This window comes from Hibiscus syriacus, unplaced genomic scaffold (assembly GCF_006381635.1).
Source record: "Hibiscus syriacus cultivar Baekdansim isolate YM2019G1 unplaced genomic scaffold, ASM638163v2 tig00111208_pilon, whole genome shotgun sequence".
Taxonomy (NCBI): Eukaryota; Viridiplantae; Streptophyta; class Magnoliopsida; order Malvales; family Malvaceae; genus Hibiscus; species Hibiscus syriacus.
The window spans coordinates 1,558,157-1,580,173 of NW_024063020.1; the positions used below are offsets into that span (position 1 = coordinate 1,558,157).

Genomic DNA, 22,017 nt, shown 5'->3' on the forward strand with positions numbered 1-22,017 from the left:
ATATTGAAAGTGTCGATACTTTATATAAGGATCGACACTTTGTGAATTTAAAAGAGAAGCAGTTTTAGCGCCTATAATGTGTCGATACTTTAAAAAAATATATCGATCCACAATGATATAACATGTAAAAATATGATAAAACCGGTACCAAAATGATAAAACCGATAAAACGATACCGGATATATTGAAAGTGTCGATACTTTCGTAAGTACGTGTAATAAATTATCGACACTTTCAAAGAAATAGGTAAATATCCTTTCGAAAGTATCGACACCTGACATAAAAGTATCGACACTTTTGTATTTGTATCGATTAAATATAAATAACATATCCGATGAAAATATAAAGGTCATATCTAAATATCCTCTGAAAATAGATAGAACGGATGAGTTTTTGAAATCGAAGCGTAATTGTTGCTGCATATCAGAAGGCGTTTCTAAAGCGAAGTTTGTTTGTTTGTTGCTGCAGTCGAATCGAAAAGTATGTTGTCGAAACCCTAGTTTTTAATTATTACAGTAATAGGAAATAGGGTTTTTATGTGTTGTTTGGGATTTTAGAGTAAAGAAGCATTTGAGAAAGATTACAGGTAGAAAGTGATATTCAAGTTAAAATATAAATGTCGATACTTTTATTAAATATTATAGGTAAAAATGATATTATAGGTTGTATAAATGTGCCGACACATTTTGTAGTGGCAATTCAAATTCTTTTGAAGAAAACCGTTTTACCACAAGAGTAGTTATCTATATTTGTATATTGAATAAAGTGTATGTAACAAGTATTTGATTTGATTTGCGTAAACTGATATATGAAGGAAAAATGGAGTCAATGGGTGGAAAAATTGTTGGTGGCGCAGATGACTTTGAAATTAAGGCCGAGACTCGAAAGCAACCAAAGGGTGGATATATGTACTTCTAGTAAGTATCAATGTCTTTTTGTTATTATTATTGAAATGGTAATTGGATTAAAGTATCGATAAACTTTAAATTGATTACAAATTTTAAATGTTGACAGTATGGTTGAATGCAAAAGGATGAAGGAAAATGGCACACAGAGCGGTTTGGTATGTAAAATGAAATTGACATTGAGTAGTATTTAGTGTTAATGTATTGATTAAGAAACGTTTATGTTTAATATTAGGTGACAAAAGATGTGAGGTCCAAATGGAATTCAATGAGTGATGCTGAAAAGGAACCTTACATCACACAGTCAAGGAATGATAGCAAAGAATACAAAGAACGGAGGAAAGCACATGAAAATAAGGTATTCATTAAACTTGTAAATACGTTGATACAAAATATATAAGAACTATAACATTATATATTGTTAAAAAATGTAGGAAGTGTCGACAAGATGCAGCATTAAAAGGGTGAATTCATTAATTAAACACCTTAAGGAGAAGGGTTAGTTGAATGTGTTGGGAGAAATAGGTTTTGGATCATTGGTAGGAGTAAGGGATCGACCTATTCAGAGGGAATTGTGTCGATCCTTGATGGCACAATTTGATGTCAGACAATGTATTGCTAAGTATGGTGATTTTTTATTTCCTCTCGGGATCCCATGTGCTGCAGCCGTATTGGGGGTAGAAAATGAAGACAAAAGTGTTGTAGAAGTCTGTAAGAGTAAGGACTGGAAAGCACTTGCCTCCAAATATGGTTTAAAGCAGAAGGTGACATATGCTGAAATTGAAGAGGAAATAAAAAGTGGATCTTACGTTGGGGATGAGCTGAAGGCCAGAGTTCTATTATACCTTGTCGGTATCTTTCTTTGTCCAATGGGTCATACGTCAACGAACAAGGAACATATGAAGCTCATTTGCGATGAAGGCTTGAAGGGTGAATTCAATTGGGCTGAATATATCCATTCGAGATTGATTGAATCAATAATCACCTTTAAAAAGGGCAGCCAGAGATACCTCAAATGGTGCATAACAATCTTAGAGGTAAATGAGTTGAAGAACTTTTTTGTGTTTTTATATAAAAATATAAAAAATGGTTGTCCCTTTTTCCCATATATATGGGGTAAGGGGGAGGTAAGATAGTAGGCTACTCCCAACACCAAGTTGAGAGCAACTTCCGTAAGAGACCTCCGAATTATGAAATGCCCTCCATGGGACTCGATCCCACGACCTCAAGGTTAAGAACCTTGTGCTCTACCAACTGAGCTAGATGGTCATTATATAAAAATATAAATTTTATTATAAATACAGGTTGCACTGTTCGATTTTTGGTCGGGCTGTGAGGCAGTGCCGGCTTATGAAAAAACCGGAGTGGCACGCATCCATGCATGGGGGAAGGAAGAGGTGGTTAGAGTGATGGTGAAGTTAAAGTTGGATAGAGCGAAGAAGCAAGAAAGGGTAATAAATGTAATTAAATAATATTAAGAATATAATCAATGTCTTAATATTGTAATTTAATTTTGAAGGTTATTGGCAAGGATGTAGAGGAGGCAGAGGAGAAGAAATGAGAGATGGTTGTATTGGGGGATGACGGTGAGTGGGACGACGGTGAGGGAAAACATAGTAACTTCGACATTTTGATGTCTGGATTGGCTGATATCAAAAAAATCCAATTTGATATCATGTAAAGACAATCAAGAGTCGAAGAGAAACTTGATAGAGTCGAAGAGAAACTTGAGAGAGTCGAAGATACACTTGAGAGGCATAAGGGGGTAATGGAAGGAAAAATAGATGGAGTGGTGAAAGAAGTAGAGGTGTTGAGGGGTGAAGTGGTGAAAGAAGTTGGGGTGTTAAGGGGTGATATTAAGATGGTGACGGGTGAAAATTTTGAGGGAGTGGTGAAGGAGGTTGTGAAATTGAGGAGTGAATTTACGGGGGTGAAGGGGGTGGTTGATAAATACTTGGATGAAGGAGATCAATTGAAGGGTGAAATAAAAGAGATGAAGAGCTATGTAGAAAAAAAATACGATGAACTGAAAAAATATGAAGAAGAAAAGAGGGAGGAGGAAGAAGAATAGATGGAAGAAATGAGGAGGAAGGAAGTCGATGTCGTTTATACACCGGAGAGTGTTATATCAGCAGATTTGGATTTGGAATGTCCTGCACCCCAGAAGAAGAAGCAGAAGGTAAGTTGAATAAAAGAAAACTTAATTTGATTTTTATTATGTTGTTGTGACAAAAATTTGTATGCAAATTGTAGGTGAAAAAGCGGATATTCCAAGCGGAATTGATGACATCGAAGCTGCAATTTGTGATTATTTATGGAATAGTGAGTTAGAATCGGAGTAAGTGAAATATATTGCTTTGTGAGTTATATTTAAATATTTCATGACAACATATTAATCCTAATGATTCATACAGATATTCTGTAATCTCAATGGGAAATCAATTCGCTAGTGTATACGACGTTGCAACGTTGAAGCCTACGGAATGGGTTGGCGGTGTGGTAAGTAGAAAGTATAAAATGTTAAAACTTATTGAATATGTTCTGATTGTGTAATTAATTTTGTTAGGTTATTGATTTGCTCGCCTGGACAGTATGCTACGATTCTCAGAAGTCACTCCGGAGGATTGACTACCTTCCATACCACTTAGCGGTGAGTTAAATTAATAAATGAAAATAAGTAGTGTTATAGACGGTAAATTAATAATGTTTGTTGCGTAATTGCAGCAGCAGGCGTTGGATGCCAACAGCAAAGAAAGTGTTGAGAGTATTGCTACCTTCTGGGGTCCCATATTGAATAACTATGTGAAATTCACCGACTGTGAGAAGGTAAGATACCATACCAATTGCAAATGATGTTTTTGGATATAGAATGTTGAATTTTGTCAAATTGTGTATGAAATTTGTTGCAGATCATGATCACAATAAACTACCATAATTCACATTCGTATATGTTGGTGTTGGATATGGTAGATCGTGTTGCAACAATATATGATAGTATGTTTACAACTGAAGCAGCTAAACAGAGAGTGAAGGATGCTAAGAGATTGGTATGTATGTATGTATGAAAGGACATTATGTAAATTATAATGCATAATTTTTTTGGATCATAACTTCTTCTATTTTAATGCAGATTAAAATATTAGATTTTTATAATAAGAAACGCATTTGGGTTGAATCCTGTGGATCTCTAGGAAAGTATCCCTTGAAAAATTTCAAATTTGTGGAGCATAAAAAGAATAAGCAATTGAATGGGTATGAGATGTTATCACAAATAGAAAGCTTAATTTATGCAGTATTCATCATAATTGACATGTGTGGTTTTCAAATTTTGTAACAAACATGATTGCGGAATGTATGTGATGATGTGGATGGAATCGATCGGTTCTACAGGGGCAACTGGTGATTTTGTAAGTGGAAAGAAAAATTCGTTTGTGGTAAAATTGTTAAAAGTCATAGATTGAATGCTGTAGTTTACAATACTTAACGTTCTGACAATTTGAATATAGGTTGTTGGAGAGTGGGATCGATCGCGAATATTAAACGATCTCGTAAACCACAATCAAAATCAACGAAGACATGAGATAACAAAAGCTGCCATGATACATAAGAATAACAAAAGGATGCAATGATGTAAATGTAGGGTTAATTTTGTATAAGATTTATAATTTTGTATACGATTTATAATTTTGTATGTGAATATAATTATGAATGAGATGAGAAAAGTTAGCAGTATGTTGTTGTACATGTTTCTTATACACATTGAGGGTCATGTTGATACTTACGATATATGGAGATTGTTGTCTGTATTATACCAAATGTCATCATAATTGTCATCATGTGCGAGAATGAATGGCCATTCCATATATATTGAGGGTATGTACAATAACTACAAAATTTACTTTAAAGTAAAAGGCAAATTTACAATATGGCAAACAGGGTGCAACCATAAAGTGTCGATCCATATATAAAGAGTGTCGATCCCATAAACATCGAAACCCAAAAGTATAATGTAATAGGTAATTTTTCAATCTAATCGGTACAAGTATACCGGTTTTATGAGAGAATAGGTCTAAATAATGTATCGACACTTTTGTAGTTTGTGTCGATATTTTTGGTCCAGAATAAATGGCAAACAGGGTGCAACAATAAAGTGTCGATCCATATATAAAAAGTGTCGATCCGATAAACATCGAAACCCATAAGTATAATGTAATAGGTAATTTTTCAATCTAACCGGTACAAGTATAGCAGTTTTATGAGAGAATAGGTCTAAATAATATGTCGACACTTTTGTAGTTTGTGTCGATATTTTTGGTCCAGATTGAATGGAAAACAGGGTGCAACCATAAAGTGTCGATCCATATATAAAAAGTGTCGATCCCATAAACATCTAAACCCATAAGTATAATGTATTAGGTAATTTTTCAATCTAACCAGTACAAGTATACCGATTTTATGAGAGAATAGGTCTAAATAATGTATCGAAATTGTTTAATGTTTTGTCGATACTAATTTAAATATCAAGTGTTTTTCCACCGTTCATTATATATAGTAATCTAAAATTGAAAAACCCTAAACATAAAGGCAAGCATGCAGAAGATAACTCTTCCTCTCCGAAGAATACTAGCGTTATCATAACAGTGACGATCAGATATTCAGGTAAATTTATCGATATTTTATGGGTTTGATTAATTTCTATATTGGAGTTTTTTTCCTGAATGTGTTTGTGTTCCATTGTAATAACATCCAACCAAAATGGCTCCAAAACGTCAGTGTCAGAAGCGCGGTCTTTCTCAAAGCTCTTCTCAACCCAGTTCTTCTCAACCACAACCTCCTTCTGAAACAAACGATTCTTCTGAGGAAATCAGGTCCTTCGAAACTCTGAACTTTAGATCTGATATGGAGAAACAAAGATGACAGACGAGTTTTAAAGTAAGGAAGATTCGTCCCGAACGTGTCATTGACCTGGGTTTCTTGTTTGATGATAAATATGCATTTAGTTTTAAATCCACATTTACATCTTGGGGTTGGCTTAAATTCCTTGGTGTAGAACCAAGATATTATCCCAACCTAGTTAGAGTCTTCTACAACAATGCTTCCTTACAGCACGAGCCTAATAAGACTAATATAATAGGAATTAATACACATGTCATGGGGAAGGATATATATATCTCCGGAAACTATTACGGAGGGTTTAGGTGTAGCGAATAAAGGGGATTCAGATGAAAATGGTGTAGATTGGTCTACAATTAAACGGGTTGCTAGAAATAACCCAATTCACCTCGATGTAGAGTCGAGAGTGTTTCACAAAATGCTCACATGGTATATCCGGCCTAGTGGGGGAAAACATTCAACGCTTCGAGACAGCGATTATTGGTGGATAGCAAAGTATAAATCCAAATCCAAAACGGCTCCAAACATTGCAAAACTCATATTTAATACAATTGTATATATGGTCACAAAGGGAGCAACAATTTCAACTACACTACCATATGGATGTGTCATCACCCATCTGTTGAAGAAGAAGGAAGTTGATTTTTCGCATGACGCCCCTGTTCGATTAACCCGCAAGATTGACATGGTATTTATTAAAAAAGCGGGATATGATTTTGTTGAAAAACTCAGTTGGAAGCGTGTCAAGGAGGTCGGATTAGATCAAGAGAGGGAGGAAATTGACCTCGTTGGCCATGAAGAAGAGCAACCAAGTGGAGACGCAATGATGGAAGAAGCTCCAGTTGCAGAGGATGTCACAATTAAGACCGTGATGGAATACATGGTCAATTTTCGGGAGCATATTGATTCCCTTGTGAGTGGAATGTGATCCGATATTTCATCATTGCAACATGAAGTCTCCATGTTGCGTGACGAATTACGTCAACGACATCAAACGAGTTAGGTAATTCATTATTTATGTTTCTAAACATTTACACGTTCTGAATTGTATTTTATTTTCTTTTAACAGATGTGGACAACCAAGCGGTCAATGAAGATGAAGCTGACGATGAAGATGAAGATGAAGATGACGATGAAGATGACGATGAAGATGATGATGATCCAAACAAGTATATCGTGTCTGCAACGCCGCCTTCAAGAAAACTTTTAATTTTTGATCTCAATAGTGTCCTTGCCTACATCCCAAGACTGCCTGCAGGTTTTAATTCTATTCTTTTGTATCCATTATTTTAACATATAAGCGTAGAACTTTAAACTCATTTTCTTCATGTTGTAGATGTTGTCCTCAAAACAGGATTATTTGAATTGATGCAATTTTGTGTCGACAATTTTGTTGTTGCCCTTTGGTCTTCAAAGCTGAGGTTAGAACATGTTTGGAGCAATTGAATTACTGTAGTCAAAATCGTTAATATATATTTGAATGTTAACATTCAAACTTGATTACAATCTCAGGCATAACGTCGACCGTGTACTTGAGAAACTACCTTTATTTTCTGAGCATTTTCTATTCTTGTGGGTAAGATGAATGTCATTACAGTTTACTGACTTTTCATTGTCTATGATTCCTACATATTTATGTTCGACTGTTTGTGAACAGGATCAAGCAAAATGCAAAACATACGATACTGTTACCTACTGTAAAGATCTCAATGATGTTTGGAACGCGTGTCCAGATTTTAACGAGCTAAATACACTTTTGGTCGATGATTCAGCGGAAAAAATGATTTATAATCCGGTAAGTTGCATTTATGCAATATGTTTTTCCAGTTGAACAGGTGTTCAGACATTGATTATTTTAACAACTTATGTGTTTATATAGAAATACAATTACATATGTCTACATACCTTTGACGCTGCTTCCCATTCGAACGACAATGCTCTAGGTATAACACAAATTTATTCATGCTTATGCGAATTTAGTTTATTGTTAGTAAAATTGCACCTCATTAGTTTAATAATTGAAATTATTTATGTATGTCCTCAGAAAAAGGCGGAAACATAAGAGAGTATTTGGAAAATTTGTTGAAGGCCTCTAATGTTCCGGACTTCGTTAGAAATAACCCTTTTTCATCGGATTAATTTCGTTTGTCGGTACATTATTTGAACATTCTTGTGTATGTATATTTTGGTGTGATTATATTGTGTGTATATTTTCATTAATTATTTCATATTTGCTTCTCTGTATACATATACATTTGAGGATTGTTGAAATATCAATACTAGTTATTAATGTATTTTACATCTGCTTGCAAATGTATCGAAACACATTACTATATCATTGTTTTCTATGATATCCACAACAAAGTTTTCACACTTTTTAATATTGTGTCGGTACTTTATGTCCAGAATGGAAGAAAAATATTTCGATACCTTGTCAAAAAGTGTCGACATTTACACATCGGAACCCAGAATTATAATGTAATAGATAATTTTGTAATATAACCGGTATAAATATACCGGTTTTATGAGCGAATAGGTCTACAACCTATATCGACACTTTTTAATTTTGTGTCGGTACTTTATGTCCAGAATGGAAGAAAAATGTGTCGATACCTTGTCAAAAAGTGTCGACATTTACACATCGGAACCCAAAATTATAATGTAATAGATAATTTTGTAATATAACTGGTATAAATATACCGGTTTTATGAGCGAATAGGTCTACAACCTATATCGACACTTTTTAATATTGTGTCGGTACTTTATGTCCAGAATTATAATGTACTAGATAATTTTGTAATATAACCGGTATAAGTATACCGGTTTTATTAGCGAATAGGTCTACAACCTATGTCGACACTTTTTAATATTGTGTCGGTACTTTATGTCCAGAATTGAAGAAAAATGTGTCGATACCTTGTCAAAAGGTGTCGACATTTACACATCGGAACCCAGAATTATAATGTAATAGATAATTTTGTAATATAACTGGTATAAATATACCGATTTTATGAGCGAATAGGTCTACAACCTATATCGACACTTTTTAATTTTGTGTCGGTACTTTATGTCCAGAATTATAATGTGCTAGATAATTTTGTAATATAACCGGTATAAGTATACCGGTTTTATTAGCGAATAGGTCTACAACCTATGTCGACACTTTTTAATATTGTGTCGGTACTTTATGTCCAGAATGGAAGAAAAATGTGTCGATACCTTGTCAAAAAGTGTCGACATTTACACATCGGAACCCAGAATTATAATGTAATAGATAATTTTGTAATATAACCGGTATAAATATACCGGTTTTATGAGCGAATAGGTCTACAACCTATATCGACACTTTTTAATTTTGTGTCGGTACTTTATGTACAGAATTATAATGTACTAGATAATTTTGTAATATAACCAGTATAAGTATACCGTTTTATTAGCGAATAGGTCTACAACCTATGTCGACACTTTTTAATATTGTGTCGGTACTTTATGTCCAGAATGGAAGAAAAATGTGTCGATACCTTGTCAAAAAGTGTCGACATTTACACATCGGAACCCAGAATTATAATGTAATAGATAATTTTGTAATATAACCGGTATAAATATACCGGTTTTATGAGCGAATAGGTCTACAACCTATATCGACACTTTTTAATTTTGTGTCGGTACTTTATGTCCAGAATTATAATGTACTAGATAATTTTGTAATATAACCGGTATAAGTATACCGGTTTTATTAGCGAATAGGTCTACAACCTATGTCGACACTTTTTAATATTGTGTCGGTACTTTATGTCCAGAATGGAAGAAAAATGTGTCGATACCTTGTCAAAAAGTAACGACATTTACACATCGGAACCCAGAATTATTATGTAATAGATAATTTTATAATATAACCGGTATAAATATACCGGTTTTATGAGCGACTAGGTCTACAACCTATATCGACACTTTTTAATATTGTGTCACTAATTTTAAGTAACGCGGTTTTTCTTCCTTCATTTAAAATATTTATATGTACATGTTTCTTATACACAATAGGAGTCATGTTGATACTTACGATATATGGAGATCGTTGTCATTCCATTCCGTCTTCGAAAAAATAAGTTGATGTAGGTTGTGTGCTTGTACTCAAACTGAGCTTGACTTGAGGACATGTTAGTTTGTTATGTCCCTCACCGTTGCAGTACCCACATCGCCTAATTTTCTTCTCGACCTTGTTCTTCGGCACTTCTTTTCGCTTGCGTTGTTTTCGTTGAGGGTCACGAACGTTGTTTACTACAATGCTCTGGTTGACTGAATCATTCAAACCAAACGAGTTTTCTAATTCTTCTATTAGTTTTTTCATCTCATCTCTTGCGGTTTTGAAATACTCGTCTGTCTTTGATGCAATGTAGCATAACCTACTTGACGTTGAACGTAGAGCAGCGAACCTTGCCATTTGCATCACTTCTGGAGACACATTCAAATCAACATAACTGGGTGCAGAAGCCTTCGCATCATTAGTCCACCTACTTTGAATCAAAGTCCCGGGAAAATATGTGTAGTCCAAGTGCTTCAAAATGTGAAGTTGATGGCGACACGGAAGTCCAACGGTCTCGAATTTTTTGCAGGAGCAAATTAGAGTTTTCGTACGAGAATCAAAACTAATTTCAAATTTCCTATTTTTTTCTGCGTACTTTGACAAAATATAATGTTGACATTCATCTAATAAGGACTTAATCTCTGCCTCAATCTGGCACAATGTCTCCCGTATAAGTTCATCTTGGAACACACGAAAAGATTTGCGGGTAAAAATCGCAGCGGCATGGCTTTCAAGGTCGACCAGTTTTGTGAACTGGAAGGGCTTTGTATGGGAACTTAAGTAATCCGCTTTCAACTCGTTCATACGCATTCTACTAATTCCATCTTCAATTGCACGAACAACATCTAAATATGTCTTCTTGTGTTTCAGTGCAATAGCTAGTGAAGCATTCATAGACTCGCACCTTTGTGTTGAGCGAATATTGGCAAAGAAATGACCGGTTAGATATGCTTGTGCCCATAAGTGTCGTGTATTTCCCTTCTCAATCACCCATGAATGCTTTTGGACGTTGAATTCTGAAACAACCGAACGCCATTGAATATCAAATTCCTTGGTTGTCCACCAGGAAGCCATGCATTTTGAGAATGCTGCTGTAAACTTTGGGTTACCAATGTTAGCTTGTGCATTGCGAGAAAGATGCCAAGAACATAATCTGTGCTTAGCATAAGGGATAACAGATTTGATAGCCCTCTGCATTGCCCTATCCCCATCGGTGACAACTGAAATAGGTGATTTATTCATCATGGCTTCTAAAAAATTCTGTAGAACCCACTCGAAAGGTTGAGACGTCTCGTCAGCGATTATGGCAGTGGCAAACATAATTGTGTTATGGTGATGATTGACACCAACAATAGGCATAATTGGTCGACCATACAAATTATCTTTGTACGTTGTGTCGAACGCAATTACATCACCGAAGCATGTGTAATCCGATATCGATGTAGAATCCGACCAAATAAGATTATACAATGCCCCCGATTCGTCTACCGAGTATGTCATAAAAAATCCGGGATCATCATGTTTCTTATAATCAAAGTAGGCAATAAGCGCATTCACATCCCCATCGACGATTTCCTTTGCTTTACCTCTTTGAAGTGCATTGTAGAGGTCTTTATGTGTAAATCCAACATTATGATAGCCCCCTTCCTGCTGCGTTAAATAGTTCATTACTTGTGACGTGCCAACACCGAACTCTTTCAATGTTGTTGCCTCATCGATATCAGCCTTACTTACAGCTCTATTAGAACGCATAAATGGTGTCATAGCAGGTGTGCATAATGCATGATTATGTTTCTGATCAGACTTACTTATAACCCACTGATCGTTTGTATTTGTTGCTGTAACTACGACTCTAGCCTTACATCCTGTTCTTGTGACTGGCGTATGAGCACATTGACGATCAACATTATTGACTTTTGATACTCGAAACCCTTTTTTGGAACAACAAAATTCTTGTGTCTTCACATTCCCTTCCACGTCAAGCCGTGTTGTTCCCTTACGTGCACTAAACCCATGTTCCCGTGCGAATCCCTTGTAAAAGTACCAAGCTTGATCACATGAACAGAAGAGCTGACCAACCAATCTGTCAAATTCATCAACATTATGTACTTCATGGCATTCCTCGATTGGCTTAACATTGTCTACATCAGTATTATCCATGGTAAAAATTTTGTTGTGCAAGTTCAGTGGTCCAGGAGTTGATGGAGATGTAAGCAAAGGTTCATTTTGAACATGTTTCAGTCGTGCTGCTTTCAATAGGATGTGGTATTGATAGTGGTAGTTAAAGGGTGGGTACAACATTAAATTCGCAGTACATATTTAGGTATGTACAATAACTACAAGTATCGACCCAAAAAACATCAAAACCAATAATTATAATGTAATAGGTAAATTAACAATGTAACAAGTATCGACCCAAATTAATATTATTTTATAAAATATCAAAACAATCAAATAATTTTTTGTGTAAATGAAATTATTAAATTAATATTGTAGGTGGAAAACATGAAACACTATTAAAAAAATTGAAACATAAATTTCATAACTTTAAAAAAAGTATCGATCCTTTTTATAAAAAGTATGGACACTTTCAATATAATAGGTAAAAATATGATGTAATAGGTAGCGCTTATATAATGTAATAGGTAGCGTTTATATAATGTAATATGTAGTGCTTATATTGTAAAGTATCTATCCTTTTTATAAAAGTGTCCATACTTTTTTTACTGTGGAAAACATTAATTTAAGGTTATCTTTTGAGTGAGTTTTAAGATATTAATTTAGTAATTATAGGCGTCTAATGATTTATTTTTTACGTTACGATATATATTATTATTAAATTAAAAACAATAAACATATATATTACATATTTATTATTATCTTTGGTTAATATTGTTAAATTTAAATTCTAAATATTATTTTATAAAATATCAAAACAATCAAATAATTTTTTGTGCAAATGAAATTATTAAATTAATATTGTAGGTGGAAAACATGAAATACTATTAAAAAAATTGAAACATAAATTACATAACTTTAAAAAAAGTATCGATCCTTTTTATAAAAAATATGGACACTTTCAATATAATAGGTAAAAATATGATGTAATAGGTAGCGCTTATATAATGTAATAGGTAGCGTTTATATAATGTAATAGGTAGTGTTTATATTGTAAAGTATCTATCCTTTTTATAAAAGTGTCCATACTTATTTCAGTGTGGAAAACATTAATTTAAGGTTATCTTTTGAGTGAGTTTTAAGATATCAATTTAGTAATTATATGTATCTAATGATTTATTTTTTATGTTACGGTATATATTATCATTAAATTAAAAACAATAAACATATATATTGCATATTTATTATTATCTTTGGTTAATATTGTTAAATTTAAATTCTAAATATTATTTTATAAAATATCAAAACAATCAAATAATTTTTTGTGCAAATGAAATTATTAAATTAATATTGTAGGTGAAAAACATGAAACACTATTAAAAAATTAAAACATAAATTACATAACTTTAAAAAAAGTATCGATCCTTTTTATAAAAAAGTATGGACACTTTCAACATATTATAATGTAATAGGTAAATTTGCAATGTTATCAATATAAATATACCGGTTTACTTATAAAATATGTCAATATAAGCGTTACCTATTACATTATATAAGCACTACCTAATATGTTATTGTACTTTATAATATTTCCGGTTAAATAATATAACATAACCGGTCTAAATTTTAACCGGTCACTTATTTAACCGGTCACGCCGTATATTAGCCGTTTTTTAGACGTCGCACCGCAAAACTACCCTTATTTGAGTAATTTATATGAGTTTGGATTTCTTATTAGAAAGGAATTGTTTTACAATGCAAATAAAGCCCCCATTGGCCCAACTTTTCTAAACTTGGAATGAGAGTCAAGTTATACAAAACTTCATCTGGATTTCATAGCCAAAAACAATGCACAACTTTCACTACAAATACACTCCAAAATGCCACCATTTTGTGCACCACCAATATCAACTTCATAGTGTATCTATTCCTCGAACCACAATGGCCTCTCCTTTTAACTTCAACTTCCCTTATTCCTCCCCTCCACCATCCAATCACTTCGCCTCCACCCCACGTCCATCCTCCACCACTGCCGACACCTGTTCCTCCACCACCATCTCCAAATAACCATACAGTTATAATCATCGTGTTTGTATCATGTGGAGGCTTGTTCTTCCTCGCATTCCTTGCGGCTATTCTCTTTTGTTTCCTCAAGAAAAGAAAAAAAGAAGACGGTCGGTACATGTCGATGAACATATGAAAATCAAGGAGGCCATTGTTCAAGGTCCCCATGGACCTAGAACGGTTTTACTAGAGAGTGAAGACGATATTCATATCAATGAAGAGATTGCGAAGACCCAGAGAATTGAAAACGGATCCAATCTCCACTCTTCGGAGCAAAATCATCATAAAGACATCGAAGCAGGAGGTGAAACTTCAAGTTCTCTATTCACCGTCAACTAGAACACAAGGCCTAGTCTTGTTTGGGTATATATATATATATATATATATATATATATATATATATATATATATATATATATATATATATATTAACACAAATGTGGAATTAAATAAACTTAAATACCAAAGGAAAAAAGAGTTCTGAGAAAATAGGATAAACATTAGCATTAAAAAGAGTAAAAACAGCAAAACCATGTAGTAGCATACATTATTCTATTTCCTTAAGTCACACTCTTTGAAAATAATATACTTAAATCCATTGAAAAAGCTTCACCCAACCAGCAATCCATTTCCTTAAGCATCCATGCGAATCACACATCTCAGACCCTCACCCGCAAGCATCAACTCAAATGCCTTGTTGATCTCAGAGAATGGAACCGAATGAGTGATGAATTTATCCAATTCAAGTTCCTATAACATTTAACACATCACATGTTACCTACTTTTTTACATACAAGATTAAATGTTACATCAAACAGGAAAAAAACCTGACCTTGTTCATGTATTTCTCGACGACAGCAGGAATATCGGTCCGAGGTTTGTAGTTGCCGAAGAAAGTACCCTTCAGAGTCCTCTCATTCAACAGATTCACCGGATGAGTTTGGAATGCGTCGTCTTTGCTCGGGACACCGACAAGCACCGCAACACCCCAGCCCTGAAAATTAAGTGATTTCAGCTAAAACCAACAATGTGAAACGATATGTTCTGATATCATGAATGAAGAGAAAAATGATGTACATCATGGACGCATTCGAATGCAGAAATCATGGCCTGGATGCTCCCGGTACATTCAACGCTGCGATCAACTCCTCCGCCAGTCATCTCAGCAATGACCTGATTGATAGAATCAATTCTATAAGAAGGATCTCAAACAAGTTTATCATACAATGCAGGGTTTATGCAAGGTGATGACCCTAGTACGTAGGGTCATAAGAAGTGGGAACCAACCTTTTGAACAGGTTTGTCATGATCTTTTGGATTCACAAACTCTGTAACACCAAATTTCTTGGCTGCAACAAGTAACAGGAATCAGTTTGGTAACTTTGCTTAACCAAGAACATAACCAAACCTTGGATGTCTTGTGCAAATCATGACTGTGAAACAAATCCTACCTTGTTCGAATCTGCTGGGGTTCAAATCGACACCAATGATCCTCGAAGCCCCCGAAACTCTTGCTCCTTCAGCAGCCTAATTTCAGAGCAGAGTTTTAACTTAAAAGTACACACCAATAGGGGGAGAAAGAACTAACATAAAAGCAACAAGCATAACTCACAGCAAGACCAACAGCGCCTAGTCCGAAAATCGCAACAGATTGACCCTTTTTGGGTTTAGCAACATTCACAGTGGCACCAAAGCCTGCAAGAACAACAACAAAAGCTTACTTCATGTCATTAACATGGTTTATATATCCCAAAAGAGGAAGACAAAAGGAGGCTTTAGTCCCCAACCTGTGGACATTCCGCAACTTAGAACACAAACTTTATCAAGAGGAGCCTCTGGATTGATCTTAGCGACCTGGCCGACATGGACGACGGTGTATTCGCTGAAAGTAGAGGTGCCAAGGAAGTGGTAGATAGGCTTGCCATTGATGGAAAACCTGGATTTCCCATCATGAATCATTTCACCCCTATCTGTGTTGATCCTGAGGAGATCACACATGTTGCTTTCTTCCGACAAGCAATGTGGGCATTCCTTGCATTCTCCGGTGAAGATGGGGAGCACGTGATCACCTGGTTTCAGATCAGTCACCCCTTCACCTACACTCTCCACGATCCTAAACATCATCAAGTTCAAACAACATGATCAATATACACACACATATACAGATAAGAACACAGAAAGTAGAAACTTTAAACAAATGCCTACCCTCCAGCCTCGTGACCGAGAATGCGTGGGAACAGGGGGTTTTGTCCCTACAACAAGAGATATGAGAGGGATCGGAGTCAGATTTTCATATGAAGCAAATGTATAATAGGCATGGATGAAGGAATGAATAAGAAACCTTAGCATCCCAGAAGTAGACATCGGTGTGACATAAAGAAGTGAAGAGAATCTTAACACGGACTTCGTTCTTCTGCGGTGGAGCCACTTCCACTTCTTCTATTGACAGCGGCTTCCCCGATTCCCACGCCACCGCAGCTGTAAGACAACCACCACTAAATTAGCAAAATAACCACCGAGAAAAGGAACCCATCAACCAGTAACAAAATAGAAGAATTCTCATCAAAGAATCAAGACCCCAAAAGTCAAAACCAACAGAGAACATGCAAAAACAGATCAAATGAAGAAAAAGAAAAGAACCCAGCAAAGAACATCTGAGAAAGAGTCGATTGATCACACCTTTGCACTTGATGACCTGACCAGCAGTACTCATATTGGCCGTATAATTCGCTCTCTGAGTTTGTTTTATTGTCGTTTATGTGGGGTAAAAGGAAGGTAACGAGATTTTATTTATAGTGAAACTCATTTCTAGTTCACTAGATTACGCAGACCAGACCAATGGTTTTCCCCTTTGTTAGCTAACTGTTTTGTTTTTACGGGCGAATCAGTGGCTGGTTTTGTGGTATTACTGTTCACTCTCGTCGTGGTTTTGTGACAAGTGTGCAATCTTTGGATTTTTGTTAGGGTTAATATCAAAATAAGTTGCTAAATTATACCTATTTTCTCTAATAATTATCTAGATTATTTTTTGACCCATTCAGATGTCTAACATTATAAACATTACCCACTTATGTTTCTGGATCGTCAACGTCTTTAATTTCCGCATTTAAGTGACATGTGTCTTAATTCGATAATTTTGAAATTTATTTTTTAAAATATTATTATATTTATAAAAAAAATAATATCTCTAAAATTTTAAAAAAATCCCAAAATACCTAAATTTCCCAAATTCTAGCTTTAACTCTCCTCCGTCGTTCTTTCCGGCCACGACCACCGCCGTCGACGTAGTCTCTGTCATACTCTTAGTCAAACGTTGTCGTAAATGTCGTTGATTGACCGTCTTGATCGCGTGGGATTATGATTTTCATCCTAGGGTTCATGGGGTATAAAACGTTGATTCGTCGTTGATTGGACACGATTTCATGCGGGTTTTGGTGGTGGGGGAGAGATGAGGTCGGGTGGAGCTTCGTCGACAGCAAATGGCGACGATTGGCGTGAGTTTATGGGTTGAAATAAATGTTTTCAAAGTTTTGGGGTTATTTCAACATTTTTTATTTTTCTTTAATATATATATATATATATATAATTTTATTTTTTTAATAATTTTTTTAAAAACACTATATTATGACATGTGTCACGTAACGAAGAAATTAACTTCGTTGAAAGTCCGAATACCTAAATTGATAACGTTTTTAATGTTAATCACCTAGACGTATAAGAAAATATTTTAGGTACCTATTAGGGGGAAATATAGTTTGTGAACTTATTTTGGTATTAAATTTTTTTTTTTTGGTATTTACAGGGCTGAATTGGTGAATCACCATAACCATGGGCGCCTCGTGGAACCCTGTTTGGAATTTGACATTTTTGCTTATTGGACAAGAAGGTATCAACGCGGGTCGAAGAAATCGTTGGCAGAAAAGGCAATACCACTTGCCAACTCAAATCCGGTATTCGGTTTCACAAATGTATTCATTGGTTCATTCCAATCGAATATTTTATGATTTTCCTTCTTTTATTAGTATTAAATAAAAACCATGGTTGTCTATATTATATATATTTGTCCATTCGATTTCGATCGCGGGTTAAAAAATTGATTTTTGTCTTTTACTTTATTGAATTAATATATTTTGATTTATTGACAGTTAACTCTCGTTGACCAAGTGACGGAGTCACTCAAGGCTTGGGAGGGGTTGTGCCCTGGGGTTGTGCCCTGGGCCAGTCAAAATTAGCTTTTTTTTTACTTTTAATTTATATATAAAATTTAAATATTTATGAGATAATTATGAAATTACCCCTTATTTTAGAAAAGTTATATTTTATCTTCCTCAAGTTGAAATTCTGACTCCGTCCATGCGTCAACCCAATAACAAAAGTCAAATTTGACAATTGAGGCAGATAATGCCTTAAGTATAAGGAGCAGTTGTGAACTATCAAAGTTAGAACCAAGATATTCCTCAACTCTTCCTTTTATTGTTGTCCATAACATTTCATGAGATCATGCATTTCATGATATCCATAGGTATCACATAAATGTCATTACCTCTTCAAGGGATTGAAGGTAACTCGTTCAAAGTTAATCTACAAGATAAGTGGTATGATTGTGGGTTTTTTCAAGCTCTGAAGTATCATTGATCTCATGTCATAGCAGATTGCTCTTATACCCGTCAAGACTTTAACTGTTTTGTTGATATCGTATACCGACTTTTAGAAGTATTTAATGTATATGAATTTGAGTTCCCCATAGATAATGAGAAAGACAGAGACGGTGTTCAAATTTGCCTTTAGATTATACTAGATATGTCCTTATTAAGGGAAGCAGATCGTCCAAAATCTACTAGAATTCACTGTGATATAGATATTCGATAGACGTTCAAAGAAAACAAAAGATGTGGGCATTATAGAAACCTATGCCATAATAGGAAAAAATGTCAATCTCTTTTTATCATCACGTAACAATTGATGTTGTACCAATGAAATTATTTTTTCCTGAAATATCAACTTGTGTTATTTCATTTTCGTTTACGTTCAAGTAATGGGCTACTCAAGTGAAGATAAAGCTCACAAACACTTCAAGGTTTATACCCCCAAAATCTTGAACACTCTCTCTCCCAAAGAGTAATTACAAATTTAGCAAATTAAAGAAAAACCTCACAAAGGCAAATAAGATTGCACTAATTAAGCTTTCACCCAAATTACACTTGAGCAAAATAAACAATGTAGCTTACAAGTGTGTTTACGACAAAGAATTTACAAATTAAGCACAAAACTAAGCTTTGATGTTGGTAGATTGATTAAATATGATTCTTGATGACCTTGGGAAGCTTTGACCTTCAATTTATACATTTTCCATTAATTGTAACCATTTGGAGCCGTTGGAGATTATTATAGTCGTTACCTACGATAAAAAACAATATTTAATGCACAAGGGATCGATATTTTATTAAAAGGGATTGATCTTTTTGGTTAAGGGATCGATCCCAAACTCATTGTTGTCCAAGGGATCGATATTTTTTAAGGGGATCGGTCCTTTGGTCAAATGGATCAATCCTTTTTCTAGGGGATCTATCCTTTTAGCCAAAAATACGTAGAAACTTAACTCTAAAGCACAAAAACGATCGATTTTGTTATTGAAAAGGTTTGACTAACTCGAAAAACATTTAAAACATATTTTTCAAGTTAATTTGAACTTTGAATTATTTTTTATAAATTTTTGACAAATTCTATTAAGTCCAAAAACAATTTTGCAATTTAATGTTATATCAAAATAATATTTCAACAAAAACATTACAAACTAAACAAGTCTATCGATGTCTACATCTGGAATATGTTCATTAGGGTTGTGGATGTCTATTTCAATGAAGGTTTCTTCGTAGAAGTTGTTTTTCCTCCTCACTCTCATCATCATCAGCAGCAGCAGTAGCATGTACTTTTTGTTGATCAGGGATGGATGACGATGTACCACCTCCGTAGATTAAGGACCCTAGAGGTGTATGACTAATCATCCCATCGCTCATAGAAAATTATGAAAACTGTGAAAACATAGACATCGATGAATGCAAAAAATGGGTCGGAGGTGTCTGAGTCTATGATGGCACATTACCCACCAAAAATGATGCATATGAAGCCCACGCTGGATCTATAAGCATGGAACTGTAATATCCACCTTAGGGGTCATAAAATCCTGTGGTGATGGCATCGAAACCTGTTGTGGTGGCATCTGAAATAGAGGTGGTGGCGTTTGAAACAGTTGTGGAGCCATCTGAAATGGTTGCATCCCCATATGAAACGGTTGCGAAATATAACCCGGTATAAACGATGATTGTTGGATGGTTTCAATGTTGCAGTTGAATACGAACTGGAAGCACTTGCTCTCCGTCCACTAGTCGGGGGACGATGCGACTGTGACAGTGGACGTCGACGCCGATAAATGCTCCGGGCTTGTGCTTCCTCGGAAAGCAAAAACGTCTTACCGTTCGTGTTGAACCACTAGTAGTATTCATCCGCAATCGAATACTGATCCACATAAATCGTCTCCCTACGGGTAATGCATCCATGTCGATCCTCTCATATCATCACCCAATCATTGTGTTTCATCAGCCAACTGACTTCTTTTTTCCCCGTCTATCGATGCTATACAAATTGTCGAGATTCATAAGTGCTTCTGGAATATATTTTACGAAACCAAATTCCCAAAACACGCGATCAGTCGGATGCTACTCGACAATAGCATAACATATCAGATGGACCACCACAATCCATACATCTAGTGGGCCACTCATATTAGGTGGGATACAATGCCTCATTTCGTCAGTAGCATAAAGACTCCATTGAAACAACAAAAATATATAATTCTTTTCAAAATAATATTTTAATTATACGATAATTAAAGGTAAATAACAAAATTTAAATACATACTCGTGTACCAGCTTTTTGATCAATGTGTAATCAAATTTCTTCTAATCCGTATGGTATTTCACGATGATCTTTCCTTACACATGACCATCTATTTAGTGTAAAAATGTTCATTATACACTCAAAAAAATTATTTATATACGAACTCTTATTGAAATTACCTCAGCAATAACGGGAAGACTAACGGATTCTTTACCACCGAACATAAAAAGTGCATGCGATAAAGAACTCATAACTACAGAAGCATGAGACATCCACCGATATCATTTTTTCTATAATCAGTTGCTCGACACATTCTTTATACAGAGATGCCAAAACTGCGGAGCCCCAATTGAATGACCTGACAACTCAAAAATCGGCGAGGTGACACAACCACATACAATGAACTTGGTTGCGAGATTTATCAGGCATCAAGATCCCTCATATGAGTCGTAATATGCAAGCGACACAACCACATATAATGAACTTAGTTGCGAGATTTATTGGGCATCAAGATCCCTCCTATGAGTCGTAATATGCAAGCCCGGACAAATATTTTAGCCTTTTCCTCGGAACAATCATCGCTCAACTGTGGAAAATTTGTAGCCAACCATGATAATGGTATTCGACCATCGTTGAAATTATACGAGATACCTCCAAGATACTCCTCGCACAAGGAATGTCAATCATATCCGCTACACCAGAAATAAGATCACCATTTGATGACTTCTACTTTTTTATATGTTTCTGTCATTGGAATTTATGAAGGCTTAGAACTAGGGTAGCGGAGTAGTGTTGCCTTAGTTTAGGTTTTAACCCATTTGACTTTATTCCTTCTCGTAGCTTGCTATCGTTGACTTCTGTGTATCCTGCTCTTCATGTTTCCTCTTTTTAAATTTCGTCGGGTCTTACGTTTATGTCTATATGAAGAGATTTTTACGCAGGGATTTATTTGCAGTGATTACTTCCCATTACAGACGCGCATATGAAGACTGTTCAACTATGTATTTATTTATTTATTTAAACATGCATTGCATTTTATCTTTATTTTTAATTTCC

General features: G+C 35.0%; 1 protein-coding gene across 1 annotated transcript; it reads right to left on the minus strand.

Annotated features, from left to right (window-relative positions):
- Positions 1–14,692: 14,692 nt before the first annotated feature.
- Positions 14,693–16,831, minus strand: LOC120155933 (alcohol dehydrogenase class-P). The gene is made up of 10 exons (XM_039167385.1): positions 16,744–16,831; positions 16,406–16,542; positions 16,270–16,316; positions 15,852–16,177; positions 15,677–15,759; positions 15,516–15,591; positions 15,352–15,413; positions 15,142–15,237; positions 14,897–15,058; positions 14,693–14,814 (listed from the first exon to the last, which is right to left on the minus strand). Exons 1-10 carry the CDS (start codon positions 16,775–16,777, stop codon positions 14,698–14,700), a joined length of 1,140 nt encoding a protein of 379 aa, XP_039023316.1. The 5' UTR covers positions 16,778–16,831; the 3' UTR covers positions 14,693–14,697.
- Between the last annotated feature and the right edge of the window lie 5,186 nt (positions 16,832–22,017).